Genomic DNA, 21,995 nt, shown 5'->3' on the forward strand with positions numbered 1-21,995 from the left:
GATATTGATATATTGTATTACTGAGTAAGAGGATGGGCACATTCTGGAACTATAAATAAGGTCAATTAGTGTTTGAGTTCTACAGATCTGAAAATCTGCTATTTCAAAGAAGATGAGCACATTCTGGAGCTATAGATAAGGTCAGTTAGTGTTTGAGTTTTACAGATCTGAAAATGTGCTATTTCAAAGAAAGCATACCTTCTTTCAACAGCAATTTTTAACTTTGTGTTGTCCTTCATTTTGTCATCACAAAATGGAGGCAGCACTACGAAACTTTTCCAATGAAGTTCCATATTTCTCTAAGGTAACTCTCTATTCGATTGGTGAAGATTGATCAATTGATTATTCCCAATCCATATAATGAGTCAATTTACTGCAGGCTCTCAGCAAGTACTATATGTTTTTCAGTTTGTTAGCCTAAACTTGATTTTTGAGGCCTTTAAAGTCCTTTTTGTGTTTTTGAGTGCTTGTTTAGATCGCTTTTGTCTTTTTGTTTCCTTCAATCTCTTGCTTTTGGTCGTGCCCTCATTTCAAGCTATCTTGGGACTTAATCAAAGTTGTCAATCAAAAGTTATTAAGGTTTAAGTGGATATGTAAGTGGAGTTTAGAACCCCCACTGCACATTTTAAATATTGGACCTTATAATTTGATGTTATGTTGCACTTTTTGAAATATATGACTTAAAATCACTCAATGTTATGTTTTGAAGTTATATAGTTGCACTTTTTGATCTTTTAACTTAAGTGATTTAAATTATAAAGTGCACTTTATAATCTATTTTGATGTTGAGTTTCACCTTAATGGTTTAACTTAAATTATTGAAGCGAAATCTCACTTTTTGTACATATTTACACATGACATGTAAAACATTAAATGTAAATATGCAATGGGCCCTATAAAGTAAGATTCACTTAAGCGAATAAATCAAACATGTGGTAAATTAGAACCTTAAGTTATGCAAGTCTCATGCACATGTAATTGCATCCACAAACCCCCATTTTCACTTGTATTTTCTCACAAAAAAGAAGCAAATCACACCTTTTTGGCTTAATCATTTGTTGCATGTTATATGTTTTTGAATATGCAATGTGTAAATGTTTTCTTAAACCACGATTTGGTTTGCAAAACTACTTGTTTCTCATCAATACAAGTTGTTTGGGTAGTTTTGCTTGCATTTTTAAACATGCATCTCACTTTGTAAACCACGATTTGCTTTCTTACATGCAAAATGAAACATGCAAATGTTTTGGAGAAAAGCAATTTGCTTACGAAGGCAACTATGTAACTTGTAAATGATCTCATGAACCATGATTTGCCTTTTGTTCTTGTTTTTCAAACATGTAAAGCATCATCTAAACCATGGTTTGCATAGGAAGTCAAGCATGCAACATGTAACATGCATTTTTGTTGGCTAAAATTTTTTGTATGTCATTGACTACAACTTACAAAATTGCGACTTTAGGTAACATTTCATGAGATTTCTCTCTCCTCTCAGCAATAGGGGAGGCTCTCTTCTTACCATAGGTGGCTTCAATAGGAACTTTAACTACAATTACAAAAAAGATGATTCCCTTGATCAATTCCTCTTTTTTCAGAATTGATTTGCATACAATTATAACTTTCCAACTTAACAAAAAGAGCCTTATTGCTACGATAATACTGGTGACCTTGGAATTGACATAAGAACAACACTAGGGGTAGCAGTTTACATTATATATTTTGTGAAACAAAAACAGGAACTCAAAGTCTCCTACTCTTGTCTCAAATGAGGATTGAACCAAAATAACCAGTAAGGGACAAAGTCTCTTATTGGATACCCTCAAATTCAATAAAAACACTTACAACTGAAGCCCAAAGTCTTCAACTCTAAGTGATTACAGCCACTTCTATCTATTATGATTTGTCCTCCTGTAGCACAAAGTCTTCAAAAGTTCAAATTGGCTCTGAATGTAATAGGGCAGCTCAAAGTCTACACATTAAATTGAAATGCCTCTTATACGAAGCTCCAAACCTCACAATCAATATCCAAAAAATTTCGTCACATAACTCCTTGTATCAACACAAAGTTTGAAAACAAGTTGCCTCTTTTATTGAAATCAATCTAGATTTACATCCAAGCACAAAGTCTTAGAGTGCACATACAAACTGGTAGAATTTTCTTGCCTTGCCAAAAGTTGATTATTTTCAACGAGCTCCCTACTTTATATAGGAAAATAGGAGAGATAAAGGTGGAGGAAAAAGGGGAAACTCTCAACCATCTTGACTTATTATGTAACAAACTTCTAACTAACTAATTTGACTTATTCAAAGTTGCATGCCTGATGCAATTGCAATTTGACTACATGAGTTGATTGTACAGGGACATGTCATCCGTACTTACAACATAATTGCTCTTTACATGTAATCTTTGTCATTCGCATATGAAATATTTGAATCCTTGAGCCCAGCTAGGCGGTTAAGGAATGTGATAAGACTATTTATCTCCTCCTTGAACTCTAACCTCTACATGCCTTTAGGGAAAGATTGGGCCTCCTTTGGCTCAGCTCGTTGTTGTTAATGAATTTGATGCAGGAAGAACTATCTTCGTCCAACCACTCCAAGGCTTTTTGTCTAGTGATGCTTGTGACAAACGGAGTGTGAGGAACATGAAAAATCCAATCAATAGTCCTTGGATCAAGATTAATGATGGTATTGCCATCTTAGTTGTAGTTTTGGAGGTTGCATCATGTCTGACGCATACAAGGATGAACTTGGGTTCATGAGCCGCCACAGGAAAGGTAGATGGAAAATGAATATGAATTTGTTTGATCCAAGTCATATTCTTAGTGGCTTCAACATTGACTCTCCTGAGAAAATCTTCCATATTCATGTAATTTACATCCGCATCTCGAACCTCATCATTGTCAAAAGTTACTTGTGATGGTAAGATGAAGTTATGGTACTGGTCATACAAGTACTTAATCTTTTTCCTATATTTGGCTTTTGCTTGTGCAAGTTCTCTTGACATTGCAAAATGATGTATTGGTATAATTGTTGCATGAAAGTTCCATTGTGTAAGAACATCATCATATGAGGGGTCCATGCCAAGCTTTTGTTGTATAGAAACACAAATTTGGGCAAAGTGTGGATAGGGAAAATGTATGGAATGATTGTGTACAATGAATGAACAAATGGGTCAAATTTATAATGGCTCAAATATGACTAAAGTCAAAAATGGGTTTTTCTGGGTGCATTACACATGCGAGTAGGAAGCTTTGTAATGTGTGAATGAGCAGTATAGTATAGTGAAATGGAAGCATAGTACACTTTAATAGGTGCAAGGCATGCTATTTATCTGATAAACATGGGGGAAATTCTTTTTCAACCATAGGGTAGCTATAAGGAGGTTCATGGAGTGCATATCGGTGGGAATTACACTTGCATTCTCATGAGGGGAAATGAAGAACTTGTCTTTCCTTAGAACTGGAGTTTACCTCGATTGCATATGAAAGTAAATGAAACCTTGCACATGCAACTTAGAGAAGTAGACGGAAGAAAAAGGAACAACATATATACAAAAACATGCAAATCTGAAAATGGAAATTGAAAGACTTGCAATAAGAAATTCAACAAGAACAAAATGCCTTAAGAACATACCTCTCTCCACCAACCACAAAAGAACAAGTCTTTTTCAAATCTTTGACAAAATCTGAAAATAAATCCAAGAGATTTTGGAATAGGATTTGTTTATCATCACAAGACATATAGATTTCAAAATTCAAACCTTAGGGATAGTCAAGGTTTGAATTTGGACAAGTGTAGATAGTTAGAGAGAGAAAATGCCCAAAAATTGCAACAAACTTTGACTTAGCAATGCTAGATGCAAATGCATTTAGGGCATCATTTTAAGCTTGAAAATGAAGAAGAACAAGCTGGAAATAAAATATACATACTCTAAACTCCTTAGAATGATTGGAAATCAAGAACCATCAAGAAATGCAACTTGCCCTAGAGGGGCTGTCTTTGACCAAGTGCATGTAGCATGTGACATGCAGTCACTCCCAAAATCACCACTTGTGAAAAAAGCCCCAAAACACCTTGTATTTTGGTAAAAAATGTGACTTTTTTGAAGGATTACATGTGCCAATGTGTTGCTAATACATGGACGCCTTTTTTTGGGATGTTTCCATGTGAAAAATGTGCCCAAAAACCCTCCAAATGCAGCCTGCAAGTTAAAAAACGGGATTTCCTTGTGCAAATGCATATATTATAATCCATGTAATGTGCTCCAAAATCACCACTAAGCCTCTTGCATTCAAACACTGCCTTTAGATGCGTTTTGGGAGAGCAAAAACATATTTTAAATTTCATCAATAGGGCATAAAATTGCCACTTTGTGTTTATCATGAAGGACTTAGTGCAAAATGCACTTTTGGAGACCATTTAAATGTTTTGAAATACATGTAATCAAGCCAAAAATTGCCACCTTGAGTTATAAGGATTTAAAAGTCACTTAAACACACTTTTGATGACCAATTACATGTATTTGAAAGACACGCAATTGCTTTCAAATCACCACTTTTGTCTAAGTTAAGTGAAAACTCACCTTAGACATGCATTTACATGTTATAAAAACATGCAATTTGTTTTAAAAAGTCCATTTAAGTGACAATTTTAAAGATGCATATGCAATGGGCTAGAAAAACTCCATTTACATGCATTAATATATATAAAATAAACTTATACATGCAGAAACATATGTAAATGGGTTAGAATTTGCCACTTATATTGATTTAATAAGTTCTAATTTGCAAATGCATATTAAAAACCCACATAACACATTGCAATTTGTTACTGCATTGAAAAAGTCCATTTAAATTAATGTTGGGACTTATATTTTATTGGAAGTGGGTTTTAACATAGTGATTTGTATGTTGATTTATGCAATGAGTAAAAAAAATCCCACTTTAAGTGCATATAAGTGTCTTACGTAATTAAATTTAATATCTAACTATAGCTCTCAATAAAGGTACATGAAAAATAGTCTTGAAATAGGCTATTTTCATAAAACATTAAAAACTATGGTCAAATCAACTCAGAATGAGTTGAAATTTTTAAATGTATAACACAATCCACTTTAGATATTAAATATAATTTTATCATGCAATTACCCATAAAAAAACCCATGTTTATGAGGTTTTTTAATCGAGATATGTAGTTGTCTTGAAAAACTTCTCTTTTTCCCTTGTAACTTGAGCTAGACAACTTTGATTTCGACCTAAGTTAGCTTGAAACGAGTGGAATTCCAAGGGCTATTCACCTATGGAAAAAACAAGACTAAAAACTGTTTACAACACAAACAAAAACGAAGAAAAGACACAAAAGTTTGCTAGAAATTGAGTGTTTGCAGCCAGAGAAGAAAAACTCTTACTAGCAAACAATTAGGGATTTAACTCGACAAAAACCTTCAAAAAGAATGCATAGATAGGATCACATGGAGTAATTTAGGGATAATAAATTGTTTCATGACACCTTATCGAAACATTAAAACAAAGAGGATGTGCCTGCGAATTCATAAGAAAATTGCATAGGGTTTCCCCAATTTTGTGAATCCAAAATTGAGGACAACAATTTTGAATTACAATTTGAATTGGAGAGGTTATTTAAAATATGTAAATGAGCTTGTAAAGCTCGATTTTGGCACAAGTTCACATTCAAACATAATCTTCTCTCTCCATTTGGGTGTCCAAGTTATGAGTGCGTGTTCTTTACAAATGCATCATATTTTAAACATGTAATGGGCCGCTTAAACCCCGTTTTTGCTTGGACGTTGGGATTAATACTCCTTCCTTGCATTATAACATATGCGTTCGCCTCTAGTAACCCCGATTTGGATGTTTTAGGCAAAAACATTACATATTTAGAGGTTGGGAAAGTCCTATCTATGCAAACTCTCAATTTTCAAACATGTAAAACTTTCTAAAGTGTGTTTTCCTTAGGCATTTGAAGGAAGAGGCAATTACAAACACATTTGCTGCACTTTCTAAAGTGTGTTTTCCTTAGGCGTTTGAAGGAAGAGGCAATTACAAACACATTTTCTACAAACCTTGATTTGTCTTTGAAGAGACTTTTTCAAACGTGCAAAATACTTGGAGAAGTGCAATTTGTATTTGAAGGGGCATTTACAAACACATTTGCATCATTCAATACATGCATTTGCACTGGAAAGCATGATTTAGGGCTAGACTTGGAATTTTTCAAAGGCATTTGATCTATACATGCAAACACGTATCTAAAACCCGATTTTGGAGAAGAGAGTTTCATTTCAACTTCTTCTTGCTCCAAATTTTACTCTTTGCTCTCCAAGTAAGTTTAAGAATTCAGTTTTGATTGCATTTCTTGATCATTTTGCTTATTGTTGCATTCTTTTGCTCCGTCTTCCATTTGTTTCAATGCAGCCCTAGATTTTTGTTCCAAGATATTAAATAAGTCTATAACTTTCATTCTTTGCAAATGCAAAAGGTTCTTCATCCCAAAAACAAATTTGCATGCAAGTTTGAAGTGTTGCAACTTATTAAATCAAGTCAAGGCAAGAGGTATGATCTTTTTTGTTTATTGTTTTTGTATATACTTTGTTTGCTTCTTGTTGTTTGTTTGCAATTTTCACCAAAAGAATGCAAGCATCCTTCATGCTTTCATCTTCAATATCCAATCCATCTCCAAAATTCATCAAAACTCCACATTTTCCAAATGTATAATTGGATTCCTAAAACCCAATTGCACATTTGTACAAGGTAAAAATGATGAGTTTTCACCACATGTATATGCATCTCTAAAACCCAATTTTGGGGGGGAAAGCTCATGTTTTTAACACAAAACTCTCATCCATGCTTTCTCAACTTGCATTCTTCTCCATTCAAAGCAAAGCCCTGTTTCACCTACATGCAATCCACCTTGTAAAACCCAATTTTGACCATTATTGCCCAAAATACAAGCTGCTCCAACCATTTTCAACCTTCTAAAGTGCTCAATAAGTATCTAAATCATACCCTTTTTTTTCAAATGGAAGCAAAAAAGTAATGCTTTTTGTTGTACCTGCAAAATATGCTTCTTCTACCAACTCTCTAAGCTTTCATACCATGTAAAATTTTCTATATCTGTAAGATCTAGCTAAAAGGAAAAGAGTCAATACTTGTAGAATTGAACAAGAAAATAGGGCTGCTCTGATGCTATGCAAAATTTTGCAGCCAAATCTGCAATATAATTTGAGAATTTAGCTGGGAAAAAGAGAGAACATAGCAGCTTTTATAGAAAAGATAAAAACAGAGACATATTGAACAAGAATAAAAGTCAGTCTCTCATTCCATAATTATTCACAATATGCATAATAATGCATCCTTTGTACAAAATTGAACCATCGCTAATAAAGCATGCAAAATACATGCACGGTAAACAACTTGAACAAAAGTTTAAGAAATAAACGGTGAAAACGACGATCACCGCTGAAACACTTGTAAATGTTGAAATTACCGCTCAAACATAAGTAAATAATGGATCATAATAGAAGGATTTTGATTAGTTAGATCCGTCATTGTGACTCAAACCCAAAGCTTTTGTATTGTCCCCACTAATAGGGTTAGTGTGGGACAAGTAATACCTACAATATAAATGTTAGAATTTATAAACTACAAATCATGTTTCACTATTCTACCCTCTATCCTAACCCTAACCTTAAAGACATCTCCATATCGGGATTGATAACACTCTTGAGGATCCTTAGATCCCGGTTACTCCTTCATCTTTTATGGAGTGCTCCCTTTCAGGTCCTTCCGGAAAGAGACATTCTCTATTCAAGGCCCTTGACACATATGCATATGTTAACATCTATGGAATATTCCAGCCTTATGACCATATTAAGATCACTCTCTTCCTAAAGAGACTCTCTTGATCCTAATCTATTAAGATCACTCTCTTCCCAAAAGGACTCTCTTGATCTTAACAATTAATAGTATTTTGTTTAATCTTTTCTTAATACATCATATTTATACATGAACAAATATACTTATGCATATAAATATAAATTCTTTACATTGATACCTTCCTTAATGAACATTCATACCCAAAATGTAATTTCCTCCTTATCCACAAAATAAACATTCATGCTCTACCTAATAATTAATAATTGTCGATATCTTAGGAGTGTTCGTATTCCTTTGAGTGGTGGGTTATGTTCTGACTTGGACAATCCAATCTCCTTCCACGGTCTGATCAATGTTCAACTCCCAAATATATGATTTATAATTTCTTTGGCACATTCAATGGCACTTTAGGAGTAACTTCCTTTTATTGTTATGTGTCCTCCATAGTAGGTGCATCCAATAATACTTCTCTTTTAAATATGACTTTGTCTTATTTCCAAATGCATATCGGGGGGTATTAAAATTGATTTGGTGCGCTCTTTTCCACGTATTCTTCAGTGCCCATGCTTAGGATTCGTCTATCATTTTATACTTTTCTTTGTAAGTGGTGGGACCACTTATTAAATCACCTATTGCCATGTCATAAGTTTATCTGCCTTCAGGGGTTATATCTCTTTTTTGCTCGTCTAAGGGTATATAATAATTGTTTCGGTAGTATTTAATCTTTTATTTTCCTCTTATTATATTCCATGTTTGTTGAGTCTATGGGCTATTAATAGCACTGATGCTCCCCCATCATGGGTCGTGACTCCCAAGCGCGTCCAATCTACTGTAGTTAAGTCATTGGTGATTGTTTTACAATGAGTTCGCTTGGAGTTTATATTTAATGTTTTGGAAGATTAGTTTATAGTCTAGAAATAATTATTAGTTTTATTCTTATATTGTTTCCATATTATTATTTAATCTTATACCTTCTATAATATTATTATTTCATATAATAATAATAATTTATTTAGTAATCAACCATTCTCTTAATTATTAAATATGAATGAAAGTTTCAATTTAGTATTAACTTTTATCAATTGAGCGGGATATTACAACTTTCATGGATCCAACTCCATCATATGATGTTTTCATCCTTTGGAACTTTCATGTTGCAGTTCAAGATATGTTCGAGAAATCTACACCTTCCAAAGGCAAAGGAAAAATGAAATATCAATATGACAAAGAACTAGCATATAGTGTTCCATTACTTTTTCCATCCTCCTTTGATGAGATCGAAAACATAGAGATCGTTCATGTTGATATGGAAAATTTCTTACAGAGGATTGAGATGTCTTCCCAACAAGACATGTTGCGGATCAAGAGAAGTAACATTCACTTGGTCTCTACCTTTCCCACTCAACATTCTAAGAGTTAAATAGCTACTAGGAGAAAGATAGCTTGTTATATAGAAACTTACTAGAAGCTCCATTTTAGAAGAGAGCCTTCGCAAAAAATATCATCAAACTTTTTAGTATCCTTAGCAAACCAAATTCAAGTAGGGCATCTATTAATAAGGGCTAGAGGTGTATCGTTTCAAGATAAGCACCACCAAAGAAATCTAAAGTTCTAACAATTGTCACCTTTGCTAGAGAATACATCATGACTAGAAAGAAGATACCTCACACCTTAAAAGATTTCCAAATAAACCCAAAAATTGACCACCCTGTTGGATTAACTGAAAAAGTGCCAAAAAACCAGAGCAATTATATGGATATGGATACAACTATTTTTGATGGCCCCATAGTATGGATAGGGTTAGATACAATATTCATAAATGTTTGCTTATTTGGCATGGAAATGAAATAAGAACATTTTCACTTATTTTATGAATTAGCTATATATGTGAAGTATGTATTTTCACCATGCCTGATTACTTAAAAAATCTTTTTCATTGGTTTGTCAGGTGAATCCTAAGAGAGCATTTGGCTTCTATAGCGATGGATACAAATGTATCTTAGCTTTTAAGTTTCAATCTTGGCCATTCGTTTGTGAGAAAATGTAAGGTAGGAGATTGGAGTAATTTCGGCAAGATGTTAATGAATAGCTGAAAGGATTTTGATATGTTGATTTGTTTAAATTGGATGAATAGCATTTACTAGTTTCAAAAGCATATCACCTATGTTGCAGGGTTCAGACCCTACTAGTCAAGTTTGGGTCTAGATCCTTGGTGGGTCTATGACACGTTTGGGCAGGGTCCGTGCCACAGATTGTGGGTCCTTGTGGGCCTATGGATTTGTGGACCCACAAGGACCCACAGTCCGTGGTGCGGACCCTTCTTGAACCTACCACGAACCCCATAAGACTGTGTGTGAACCCTGAGGGATCATGCGCAGATCCTCAAGGACCCCAGTCCATGAGGCCAAAAAATATGTTAAAAACACTAAAAATTATATTTTTCATTATTTTATTATAGTACAACTATATATATATATATATATATATATATATATATATATATATATATATATAGACCACAATTTAAGCCAAGATGAGCCTACTATTAATAAAATAAAATATGTGGCACTAAATATCCATAGCAATTGAATTAATCCAAATCCAACACAAAGATGATTTAAAATATCAAACCAAATTGAAATATATATTGACTAACTGGGAACCACATTGGCAATCAAGCCTAGTCCTAATTATTGTTTCTCTTTTAAAAAATATATATATATATATATATATATATATATATATATATATATATATATATATATATATATATATATATATATATATATATATATATATATATATATATATATATATATATATATATATGTTCACGAACCCCCCGACGAATCCAAATGGAATTTTTTTCCTTTGCCCGAACCCACGAACCCAAACCTTAACACGAATCTGAATCCGTCCCCAAACCCGAACCGACAACTTAGCTTATATCCCCATTAGCCTTTGAAGAGTGTGGGTTGTTGGATCAGCTTTCCATTGGGCAGTCAAAATTTGTTAATGTGTAAACAAGTAATTTATTGATTTTTGTGTATTTAGTAAAGATGTGATGAGTTTCAAGCAAGCTTAGCAAGGACTTTGGGAGCTTCTTGCAGACTATCAGTGAACTGACAGAAGATGTATAAAATCACTTGTGAATAGATAAATATTACAGCTGGATAAAAAATGATGACAAATACAACCATTAGGCTAGACACAACTATTAGCAAACAAAGGAGTGAATGTATGGACAATGAGAGCTATTTATGCTATGATATTTTGGTGATAATTTGTGAAACATTTGGAGGGCTGTTGCCTAATATGATAACCTACTTTACAATCTATAAACTTATAATTGTTGCAAAGCAGTATTAAAAAATGAGCATGATATAGGTTTTGTCTTTTGTAAATTCTGTATGGTCTGATGATAACCTACTTTACACTCTATAAACTTAGAACAAAAATTGTAGTAAGGCAGTATCAGAAAATGAGGATAATATAGGTTTTGTAACTTCTATAGGTTTTGTAACTTCTGTATGAATCAAGATTCAAATGGAAAGCAGAAATGCTTCTGCTTGTCTTACTGGTCCATCATATCCATCCAATCAAGTATTTGATTTTCGAAAAAAAACCTAAATTAACAAGTATAATGCATAAGTGACAATCTATTCATAAGAAATGGACACGATCGCAAAGATGTGTAATCAAAGGATCTTGAAGAGGCATTCTAAGACAAAGAGATGAGATCGAATTTTGGTCCTTATGTTGTGGAGAGTGCAAATGATCTCTTGACAAAGGTCCATCGAAAGTTCAAAACTGTTTGGAAATATGAATGCTCTTCATTAATATAACATCCATCCTGAGGAATCTCTATAAATTAGTAAGATAGGAAGGAATTGCCATTGAAATAAAAATGCAAAACCAAGAAGTTGCTTCCCTCAAGAGTCAAATGTTAAGATAAGCAGAATCCAAAATTCCTAGCCCAGGCCTTAAAAGGTTTCTTAGATTGAAATTTTAGGTTATTCTCTTTGGAAGAGTAGTATTTTGTTTGAGTAACATGTATTGACATCATGATCTTCACGTGAAATTTTTGTATTCCAGCATACACTAAGGAGCTGCAATCTGACTTAGCTGCTCACCTTGTCCTTATTCTCCCACTCACGTGATAGCAGGCACAGTGCTTCTGCTTGGAAAATAAGTACTTTGGAAGAGTAGTATTTTGTTTGAGTAACATGTATTGACATCATGATCTTCACGTGAAATTTTTGTATTCCAGCATACACTAAGGAGCTGCAATCTGACTTAGCTGCTCACCTTGTCCTTATTCTCCCACTCACGTGATAGCAGGCACAGTGCTTCTGCTTGGAAAATAAGTACATTTTTTATGTCAAGCAAAACCTAATTTCAAAGGGACAATCTTATAGCTAAATAATCTAAAACACTAGTGAACATATGGTAATCTCTCTCTACTCATGCAGCTCTTTTGGTTGCCTATTTAAAGTTGGTTTACTTTGTAATGAAGTCGGTGTAAATGGGTGCCTATTCAGTAAGTTTCACAACTTTTTGGCTTATTGAATTGTTTTGATTTTTTAAAATTGTGAATAGTCTCAATTTTATTATTTTATCTGAAAATGTCCATTACTTGTCTTGGTTCTCTCATCTTCTTTGAATACCTCTTTTTGGTTGGTTGTTCATTTTTGTTCCCTTTAAAAGTATTTAAACTCGTTAATCTCAAAATGTTTACCACTAGCATTATCCCTTTGTAAATGGTAGATGAAAACTTGAAAACACTGTATCAGTAGATGACCATACTATGTAATTACAGAAGGATTCTTTTTATTATATGCTTTGGAAAGTTTTTATGAAGAAGTAAATTCTTACTATGAACATGATTTTTTGTTGTGTTGTAGTTACTTTTGGATTTGATGACATTTCGAGAGCAAGCACTACGACTTATTTTAGACCTTAGTAGTACTGTTATTACTCTTCTGGTAAGGGCACTCCATCTGTTTGAACGCACACTATTATCAATAAAGGGAATAGGAAGTGCATCTTCTTGTCTAACTAATGCAATTTTGTTTATTTATCTTGAATGTGCAGCCTCATCAGAATTCACTGATTCTACATGCATTCATGGACCTTTTCTGTGCATTTGTGCGTGTAAATTTAGTGTCTGACAAGGTAATGCAATCTCATGGTAACATTTATCAACTATTTTAATTTATAATATTTTATGCAGCTCTCAATGAGTCATGTGACAATGCACTGTTCCTTACCAGTATCATGATTTAACTGCACTTTAGGACTAGAATGTCCTGCACTTTAGGACTAGAATGTCTGATAAATTATACACTAATCTTTGTAATTGACCAAAAGATGCTAATAATACTCTTGAGAAGATCCAAGTGCAACATTGGCCAAAGAAAGTGCATAAAACCAATACAATATAAATATATATACTAATTGTAAGAGAAAGGAGTATGGAAAATGATTTGTAAAAGAAAAAAGACTAAGAATGAATGAAGGATGAAGAAAGATATATAACAAGTAAAGTGTCCTATGATTCTTTTGTTTGGTATGGGTAATTCAGAGATCAATTGACGGGGATGAAATCAAACAAATGTTTCAGAAATGTGGGAATCAGTGTCACGTCCTTGTTTCAAATAGAATCATAATAAAAATTAAATAATAAAATATTATTAAATAAATAATGAGAATAAAGTTACAGTATTAAAAATAATAATATCATTAAAATAAATAATAAACAAATAAAAATGATATAATGTAATCTGTTATTAATATGATAATACATTATTAGTATAATATATTGTTAATATAATATTATTATTACATTAATAAATAAATAAGTTAATAATAATAAATTTATAATATATTATTATAGTGATAAATTTAAGATGTGTGATTAATGAGAAGAATTTACATTAAAGGGTCATGTCTATTCAAATGGCCATTGACTTTCATATTTGAAGTTTTATAAAGAAAAACTAAGTCACTGGTTCAGATATGAGAACCTGTTATTGGGCTCTTGAGTTTTTTTTTGTTTTCTTAATGGTTCGTATGGGTTAGATATGGTCCGAGGACACGGAAGTTGCGAAAAAAGTACAACTACAAACACAACTGATAGTATTAAAAATGGTTGATTAATTCAATACACTGTAATAACCCACTCATTTTTTTGAAGTATAGGTTAGCTTCAACAGAAATGAAATGTATGTCAAGTCAATTTCCTTCCCACTTTCTGATTACCCAGATCTTGAAAAGGGCAAAGGTGAGCATATGGCATTTCAGATTATAAAAAAATTCATAAAAAAATGCTGAAAGAAAGGAATCAAGCGGCAGGCCAACCAAACCAAATATTAGTGGGATGTATGTAATACAGAAAAGTAAATATCTGCTTATGTAGTGGGAAATACAATGGCACAGCCTCTTTCCTGGAAGGTTAGAGTCACATTTACTTTTCAGTGGGAAATCTTATTTAAATTGGAAGTAAATAACACGCTCCTTCCATTGTCTAATGGTGGGTGATTATCACACCCACTTTCCTGGAAGTTTGGGGGCACATTCACTTTTCAGTGGGAAATCTTATTTAAATTGGAAGTAAATAATATGCTTCTTCCATTGTTTAATGGTGGGCGATTAGAAAACTACCTTATCAGTTGGGTAAGTACCAGTTGCAATCAAAATCAATTCATCAGCAGTACAACAGTCTAATGTTACAATATAAGGCTTAGGAAGTGGAAGGAACTTCTGATTTTTAACCATTCACAATGTTAGTTCTTGAGCAAAGAAAAACTGAAATGCTGCCCTCAAGATGCTAGAAGATATTAATGTTGGAGTGCTGGTATGAGATAAAACACTGCTAAAGCACCCAGAGTAATGCTTAGTATCTATTACGAAGTAATTGGTAAAATACTTGCTTGTTATTAACAGAGACCGAAAGGTCATTATCTACAAAAGAATAAAACGTGTTTCCTTAGGAAATGATTGTAAAGAATAAAAACATTCTACTCTAGCTGAGAAAGCGAAAAAAGGTACAGCTAACTAAAGCTAACTAGATATTTATAATAGATTACCATTAACTAATAATAGACAATTATCTATTATCCAATTTGGTTCATGACGCATCAGGGATCCAAACAAAAGCAAGGGAGCCAAAAACCTTTAGGTGACCGATTCTGGGCTTGCGACATGACCAGGCCTCTTTCGGAGTTCTACCTTTGACTGCCACTGTGGGTGATTGGTTCAACAAATAAATTGCAATGTTAACTGCTTCTGCCCAAAACTTCTTTGGAACATGTGTGTGTTCGAGCATGGATCAAGCCATCTTGGTGATTGTTCTGTTCCGACGTTCAACTACACTGTTCTATTGTGGAGTGTGGGGTGTTGTTAACTGGCATTTGATGCCATGAGTATCCAACAAGCTAGAGAAAGCATTAGAACAAAATCCCACCCCATTGTCTAATCTAAAAATAATAATAGATTTCCCAGACTCTTTTTCAACTAAAGATTTTAACTTCTGAAATACAGGAAATGCATCTAATTTCTTTTTAAGGAAATACACTCCCATTTTTCTACTGAAATCATCAACAAAGAACAGAAAATACTTGGAACCAAGAACAGAAGGGTGGCCATAAGGCCGTAGATATCGGCATGAACAAGCTAAAGTACCTGAGAAGCATGCCATGAATCGCCATTGGTGAAAGGTGTGCGATGTTGCTTTGTAGCCTGGCATGCATCACAAACTCCAAGCTATTGAGTTTGAATCTCTGGCAATCCAAGAAAAAACTCATCCTAAGCAAGCTGTGAGAGATAATGCACATTTAAGTGCCCATATCGTTGATGCCAAAGTGTGCTAATAGAAGACCACCAAGCAGCCATAGCTAGTCCCAAGAATCACCAGAATTAGTAAGTTTGAAAAGACTATGATCCTCAAGACCCACTGCAACAGTAGACTGAGTCGCCCGATCAGTGATGGTGCCCTGATGTGAACTGAAGGTGACATCCAAGTGTGGAGAATGTCGCAACAACCGACTCACTAAGAGTAGATTTAGTTCCATTCCTGGAATGTAGTACACGTCAAGGAATATGAGATTCCTCCCAACAGACTGAATTTGAATGTTGCCTTTGCCGACAACCATGTACTCTTCTCCATCACGAAAAATAATAGAATCGGAATAAGGCTGGTAGTTCGTAAACAAGTCTCTGCGGTGAGTGAAATGACGAGAGGCACCTAAATCAATGTACTAGGCAGACGACTTCACATGATCTACAAGTCTTTTAGCCATGAAGGCGTAAAAGGAAGACTCCGTCTGCTCAATGTGCTCAACACTATTCGCTTTGGGCTACGAACCTGAGTGCTTAGATTGTCCAGCTAAGCATTTTTGACATTCAACCTTCATGTGTCCAAACTTGTGGTAGTAGTTGCATTGAATGTTCTTTCGGGAACCATCTGATGTTGGAGCATAAGACTTCTGTTGAGATGGCTGCTGAAACTTGCCTATATCCTTCTGAAAGGATTTAGCAGTAAAGGCTTGCTTTGTAGTGGTTGAGGTGGAGTTGCTACCAAATTGTTGTTTCCATCGATCTTGCTGAAGCAGAAGTGTGCAGAGATTAGTGAACTTTAGATCACCACCAGAAGATGTGATGTTGAGAGTCGATAAAATGCTCATAGGACTTTGGTAAACTCTGAAAAGTGATAACCACAATATCCTCTTCCTCCATCTTGCGAATGATGGCAAGCAACTGATCACGGATTTCCTAAATCCTATTCAGGTGTACCTAGAGCGAGGTTCGCTCATCCATGATAATAGAAAACAATGTTCTTCAAAAAGAAAGCTCTGTTTTGTCGGAAGGCTCATGAAGACCTTTGAGATGTGTCTTGATCTTGACAGCTATCTTGCCGGATGGAATCTGAGAAAGCTGATCATCAGCCACAAATGATTTGAGAAGCATCACTGCCTCTCGATTATTCAGATCCCATGTATCTTGATTAGTACTAGGAGTAGTCAGACGCTTTGTAGCACCCAAAACAAGTTGATTGGTGTTGCAATATTCTAAAATTGCTATGATCCACTGCTACCAAGTGCCATAATTTCGACCATTGAATTTGGAGTTGTGCTTGAGTAGAATATTTGTCAGCGATGAAATGACACGTTTTCCAATGAAACAAGGTGAAAATCTGTGAAGGCACGTTCTTTGAGGCAAAAAATGGAAGACCCAGAAGAATTGGAGTGACTTAGAAGAGAGCTCAAAAAACTCGGAAGGAATATGTTTTTTGGATCTGCTGGCTTGAAAATTGAGGCACAAACATCGAGGCACCTAGAAATATCTAACGACAACTGAGTTGAGCTCTCGAAAAACCTACCAAGAATCTGAAATCAAAATATTTTTCGAGCTCAAAAAAAGGGTTTCGAGCAAAAAACTAGGTCTGCGGCCATGGAAGTCAAAAACAACAGAGAATTGGTGGTTGCAGGCAGAAGAACTCCGATTTTGTTTAGAATAGAGGCATTTTTTCCTAAGACGGCAGAGGCAATGAAATGATGGCAAAACAAACCGTGATTTCACCCTCAAAAATGCTATGTTTGGCAAACCCGTGACCTCAGAAAAATGCGAGTTGCATAGCAAAAACGTGAGCTTTTCCAAGGTTTGAATGTTGCGATTTGCAGAGAAACTTGATGTGCAGAAAAACACCCAAGGAAAAACCGATCTGAACTTGTATGAGTTGTAGGAGAACATTCAAAAAATTGCAATTTGGAGACTGTCGTGAATGCTGCGATTTAGACAAATCGTATAGAGAAAAACCAAGATTTTCAGACCTAGCCAAGATCTGAGTGTGCACAGATGATTTCCTCCAAAAAAAATTGAAATCCTAAACGACATTCAGAAGTAATTTCTCAAGGCAGAAACCCTAGGCGGGTTGTAGAGCAAAAAACTCAGAAATAATTTCGAAAATTTAGAGCAGATAATTTCAAAAGAAATTATAAACTTTTTCGAAAAAAATTGAAGTATATGCTCTGATACCATATCACGAAGTAATTGGTAAAATACTTGCATGTTATTAACAAAGACCAAAAGGTCATTATATACAAAAGAATAAAACAATGTTTCCTTGGGAAACAATTGTAAAGAATAGAAACATTCTAATGTAGCTGAGAAAGCAAAAAAAGCTACAGCTAACTAATAACAATAGATTACCATTAACTAGTAATAGACGATTATCTATTATTGTAATAGTATCAAAATCATTTTCACCCACCTTCACATGACAATAAGATGTTTGAAATGGATGATTGAATAACTGACAGCAGGTCTGGAAATGGACAAAAACACACTGTAGCAGTCTGGACTTCGAGATAATCAACCTGGAAAACTCACCAACACATGCCTGTCATACCAAATATGAACATTTATATCTCCTCAAACATGCTCAAGTTCACGGAATAGCACTGGAAAGCAGGAATATCGGTCTGGATACCCAAAATAGAAAAGTGCAGGTCTGAAATATTATCATACATCTGGTACAATAATCAGGAATTTCATGATAAATACATCCTACAAGCACCCCAATTTACTCTAAAACCACCTCAAAATATGTGCCAAACATGCACAATGTTAGATGTTTTAGTCTGACATAGAAATTAGATTCGCACAAGTCTGAACAAAGATGTCCTTTGCTGGTATGCTGGTACAGCAGCAAGAAAAATTAGCAAATATTATTATCTAGACATTTCTGCACCCAGAGAAGACAAGGACTGCAACTCTCCAACAAGTATTATTCTTCATTGAGACCAAGTGCATAACTGGCAAATCCCATGCCCTTCTATGTGTACAGGTCAGAAATTAATGGTACAACTTGTCTATTGATTCAAGAACCTTCTTCACTAATTAAATACTCTGCAAGAGGGAGAATAAATCTACTGCAAACAATCATGAAGTATAACCAACTTATAAAATCTTATGTAACGTCCTCAGATTTTGGTGCTTATTTCAGTAGTATTCAGCTTAGTGTCCTATTTTACTTGTGGTGTGCCTTTCGGAGATAATTTAGGACACTTTAATTCACACTTACTGTTTTTAGTAAGTCACTTGGATATTTTTTGCGCATTCTTACTATTTATAGTAATTCTTTGGGTGATCGTTTGACATCATATCTATATTTGGAAAGTGAATGGATTATTCCCATGAGTTGATATTGGCAACTATCAAAGGTTTCATGATTCAAGTTAAATTATTAAAGTTAAGACAACTTTAATAATATTAATTGTATCAAATTTTATGATATGATGACATAAAGGGCATTTAAGTGTATTTAAGTAATTTTCAAAAAAAGTGACTTTATTTAGCAATTAGGTAAATTAAGTTTTAAATAATTTAATAAAGTGGCCCATCGAGGTATAAGATTTTAATAATTTAATAAAGTGTTTTATGGACATAGATGCCAATATTTGGAGATATAAGGTGAATATACAATTAATTCATAAAGTGACTTCAAGTTAGTTAAAATTATACAAGGGGTCACTTCATTATTATTCCTGATTGGAAGTTAATATGAATATTATAAGGGAACGTAAAAAATAGGGTTTTCTGAAACTTTATGAGAAGATTCTCAAATAGGGATTTGAGGAGGTCATTTTATATACTTGGTTTTGTCTAATTTCTTTCTAAGAAGCTTGAGAGCGTTGACTTTCATTTCTAGGAAATTTGAGGACAAAAACTCTTTGCAGTTTCTTGGTTGTGTGGACGAATTCCAATTTAGCCTATTGAGTGGATTCATCTCATTATTCACAATGAGCTTATTGCAGGTTGTGATATCCCTTTTCTGAAATAAGATTTGATAATTGTCGGTAAACATATTTGTCACTGCGAATGCTTCCTTCAGAATGACCTTGTTCGCCCTATGAGCAATGACAATTGTGCCAATAGTTGGATAGACTGCAATCTGATCACTGTCATCTTCTTCTGCATTTGAGAGGGGCAACTCCCTCATATGATTGGGGTGTCTGTGTTCCTGTGTACTTTTAATTTGAAAGTACACAAAGGAGAAAACACAAAATGAAAAAAAGTAAACAATAGCTACCCAAAATGTAGACATACGGATACCATTCGAGATTTCAGATGAAAAATTCATTGAAAGGGGGTTTGAGCACAAAATACAAAGATGACAGAGTGGATAACAGACCTTGACATACAAAAAAATGCACTATCCTCATTCATATCAAACTACTAGGACATGAATGTGTTTCACTGCACCAATTACATAAAATGTTAATGATCCACATGAATGTATAAAGTGTTGAATTATGAACCAGAAATAACATAGGAATATAAAAATCTAACAAATGCTCAAAAAATAAGCAACACTTGGAACATATCTTGGGAAAAACCCTCCTCACTAAGGGAAGCAGCCCAACCCACCAAAAGTATAGTTCCTTTATTTTGAATCTTGGAGGCACTTACAAAATCAGTGTTTATGATTGAATAAATCAAATTTGATCAGTCAATAAATTTGAGAGAATACTAATATCTTTGACAAACATACTTAGAATCATAGGAAATACATATATATCATAATACTAACATTACTCTGCTTAAAAAATACTCAATACTGTCAACACAACGACCCTACACTACAATAACACATGCGCTATGTAATATCAGTAGGATATTTTCCCAATACTTTCATCACAATAAACTTTCAGAATTCAAACAGAGTGCATGCGATAAACTTTGAAATATAAACAGCAACGCTCATGTAGGAAACTTCTGAAACTTATATTGTAGTACAATTTCAGCAATACCAAATTATAACCAGAAAATCCATATACATTCTTCAGAAATATGTTATTGCATTTTACATCAGCAATATAATCACAAACATCTTGTCCAATCATAAATATAGAAATACAGTCAGATTGGAAAGAAACAATAATATGCACCTGTAGTATCAGATTTGAATTCTGATGTGAATCCATCACAAAATATGAATCAGGGATATGTCCAATCCACCTTGAAAAAAATCCTGAAGATTTCTGTGCCCAGGCTTCAACGAGAAAGCTAGCAGCCTTCCAAAGTTCTCCAAAGAGAAACCAGAATATCAATCTCAAATCCAAGCATATCTGAAGTGAAATGGGCCTTTTCCTTTTAATCCTAAAAGCTGTGACTCTTTGACTCCCTTCCTATCTTTTCCTCTTATCCCTCCTTGTCACTTTTAGCCCACTTTATAATATTAAACTGACCTTTTATAAACTCAAATTATGCTCCCCATAGTCAATTTTAATATTATATGAATATATCTTTAAATTTCCTAAATATCCCAAAAAACGGACATTATAGTCCTCCCTTCTTGAGATTGCTTGCCCTCAAGCAATTGATACCAGGATCCCAAATCAATCTTTGCAACTCTGATGTGTGTGTAGGCTGCGTGACTTTGATCATAAATCTTTGAGTGTGTAACATCACAACATAATCCACAATATGGAAAACGAATATCCTGTTAACACCTGGATCTCAAACCAACCTATCGGTACGATCCTAGATGTAGGAATAAATGGTTGACGAGTCACCAACCTCCTCAATTAGCCAGCTGAATAAACAGATGTCAAACACACTGCCCATATGCAAGGAACCTAACTCGCCCTGTCTTTGGATGTCACTACCATAACTCGGGTCAGTATCAAGAATGTCAACAAAGTCACCGCTATGTTGCCAAATTAGGAAGATAAACAGCTCATGTGGAATATATCACAACATGTGTGGTGTGATGGGGCCTAAATTTGTTCCGCATAATAATGACTCGTATATCAAGGGGGAAATGAAAGCATACTTGACAATTGGGATTTATGAAGAGAGTAGTAATACACAATAAAATCAGTGTCATCATGAAGTGATCAGAGTTTAGAAGTTTCTGAAACATAAAATTCAGAGATTATGAGTAGAGAACTACTACTTAAGCCAAAAGCAGACATCATGCACGATGCTGGAGACAGATTGGAAGATATCTATTAACAACAACAATTTGCAATCAGTTATTGAAGAGGTCCCTGAGCTTATCCTGTTTCAGCCAGTTTTTCCCTCCCCGAGGCC

At 34.3% G+C, this 21,995-nt stretch overlaps 1 protein-coding gene across 2 annotated transcripts in view; it reads left to right on the forward strand.

Annotated features, from left to right (window-relative positions):
• GRL (transcription activator) overlaps nt 1-21,995 on the forward strand; it is a 268,919-nt gene that overhangs the window by 27,165 nt on the left and 219,759 nt on the right. For both annotated transcript variants that reach the window (XM_089828816.1, XM_089828825.1), the window contains exons 4-5: nt 12,803-12,883; nt 12,993-13,073. In XM_089828816.1, the coding sequence (XP_089684942.1) occupies nt 12,803-12,883; nt 12,993-13,073 (162 nt within the window). The remainder of the gene's footprint in view (nt 1-12,802; nt 12,884-12,992; nt 13,074-21,995) is intronic.

The sequence above is a fragment of the Cupressus sempervirens genome, chromosome 1 (genome assembly GCF_028749045.1).
Source record: "Cupressus sempervirens isolate cs-2001-9-10 chromosome 1, ASM2874904v1, whole genome shotgun sequence".
NCBI classification, from domain to species: domain Eukaryota; kingdom Viridiplantae; phylum Streptophyta; class Pinopsida; order Cupressales; family Cupressaceae; genus Cupressus; species Cupressus sempervirens.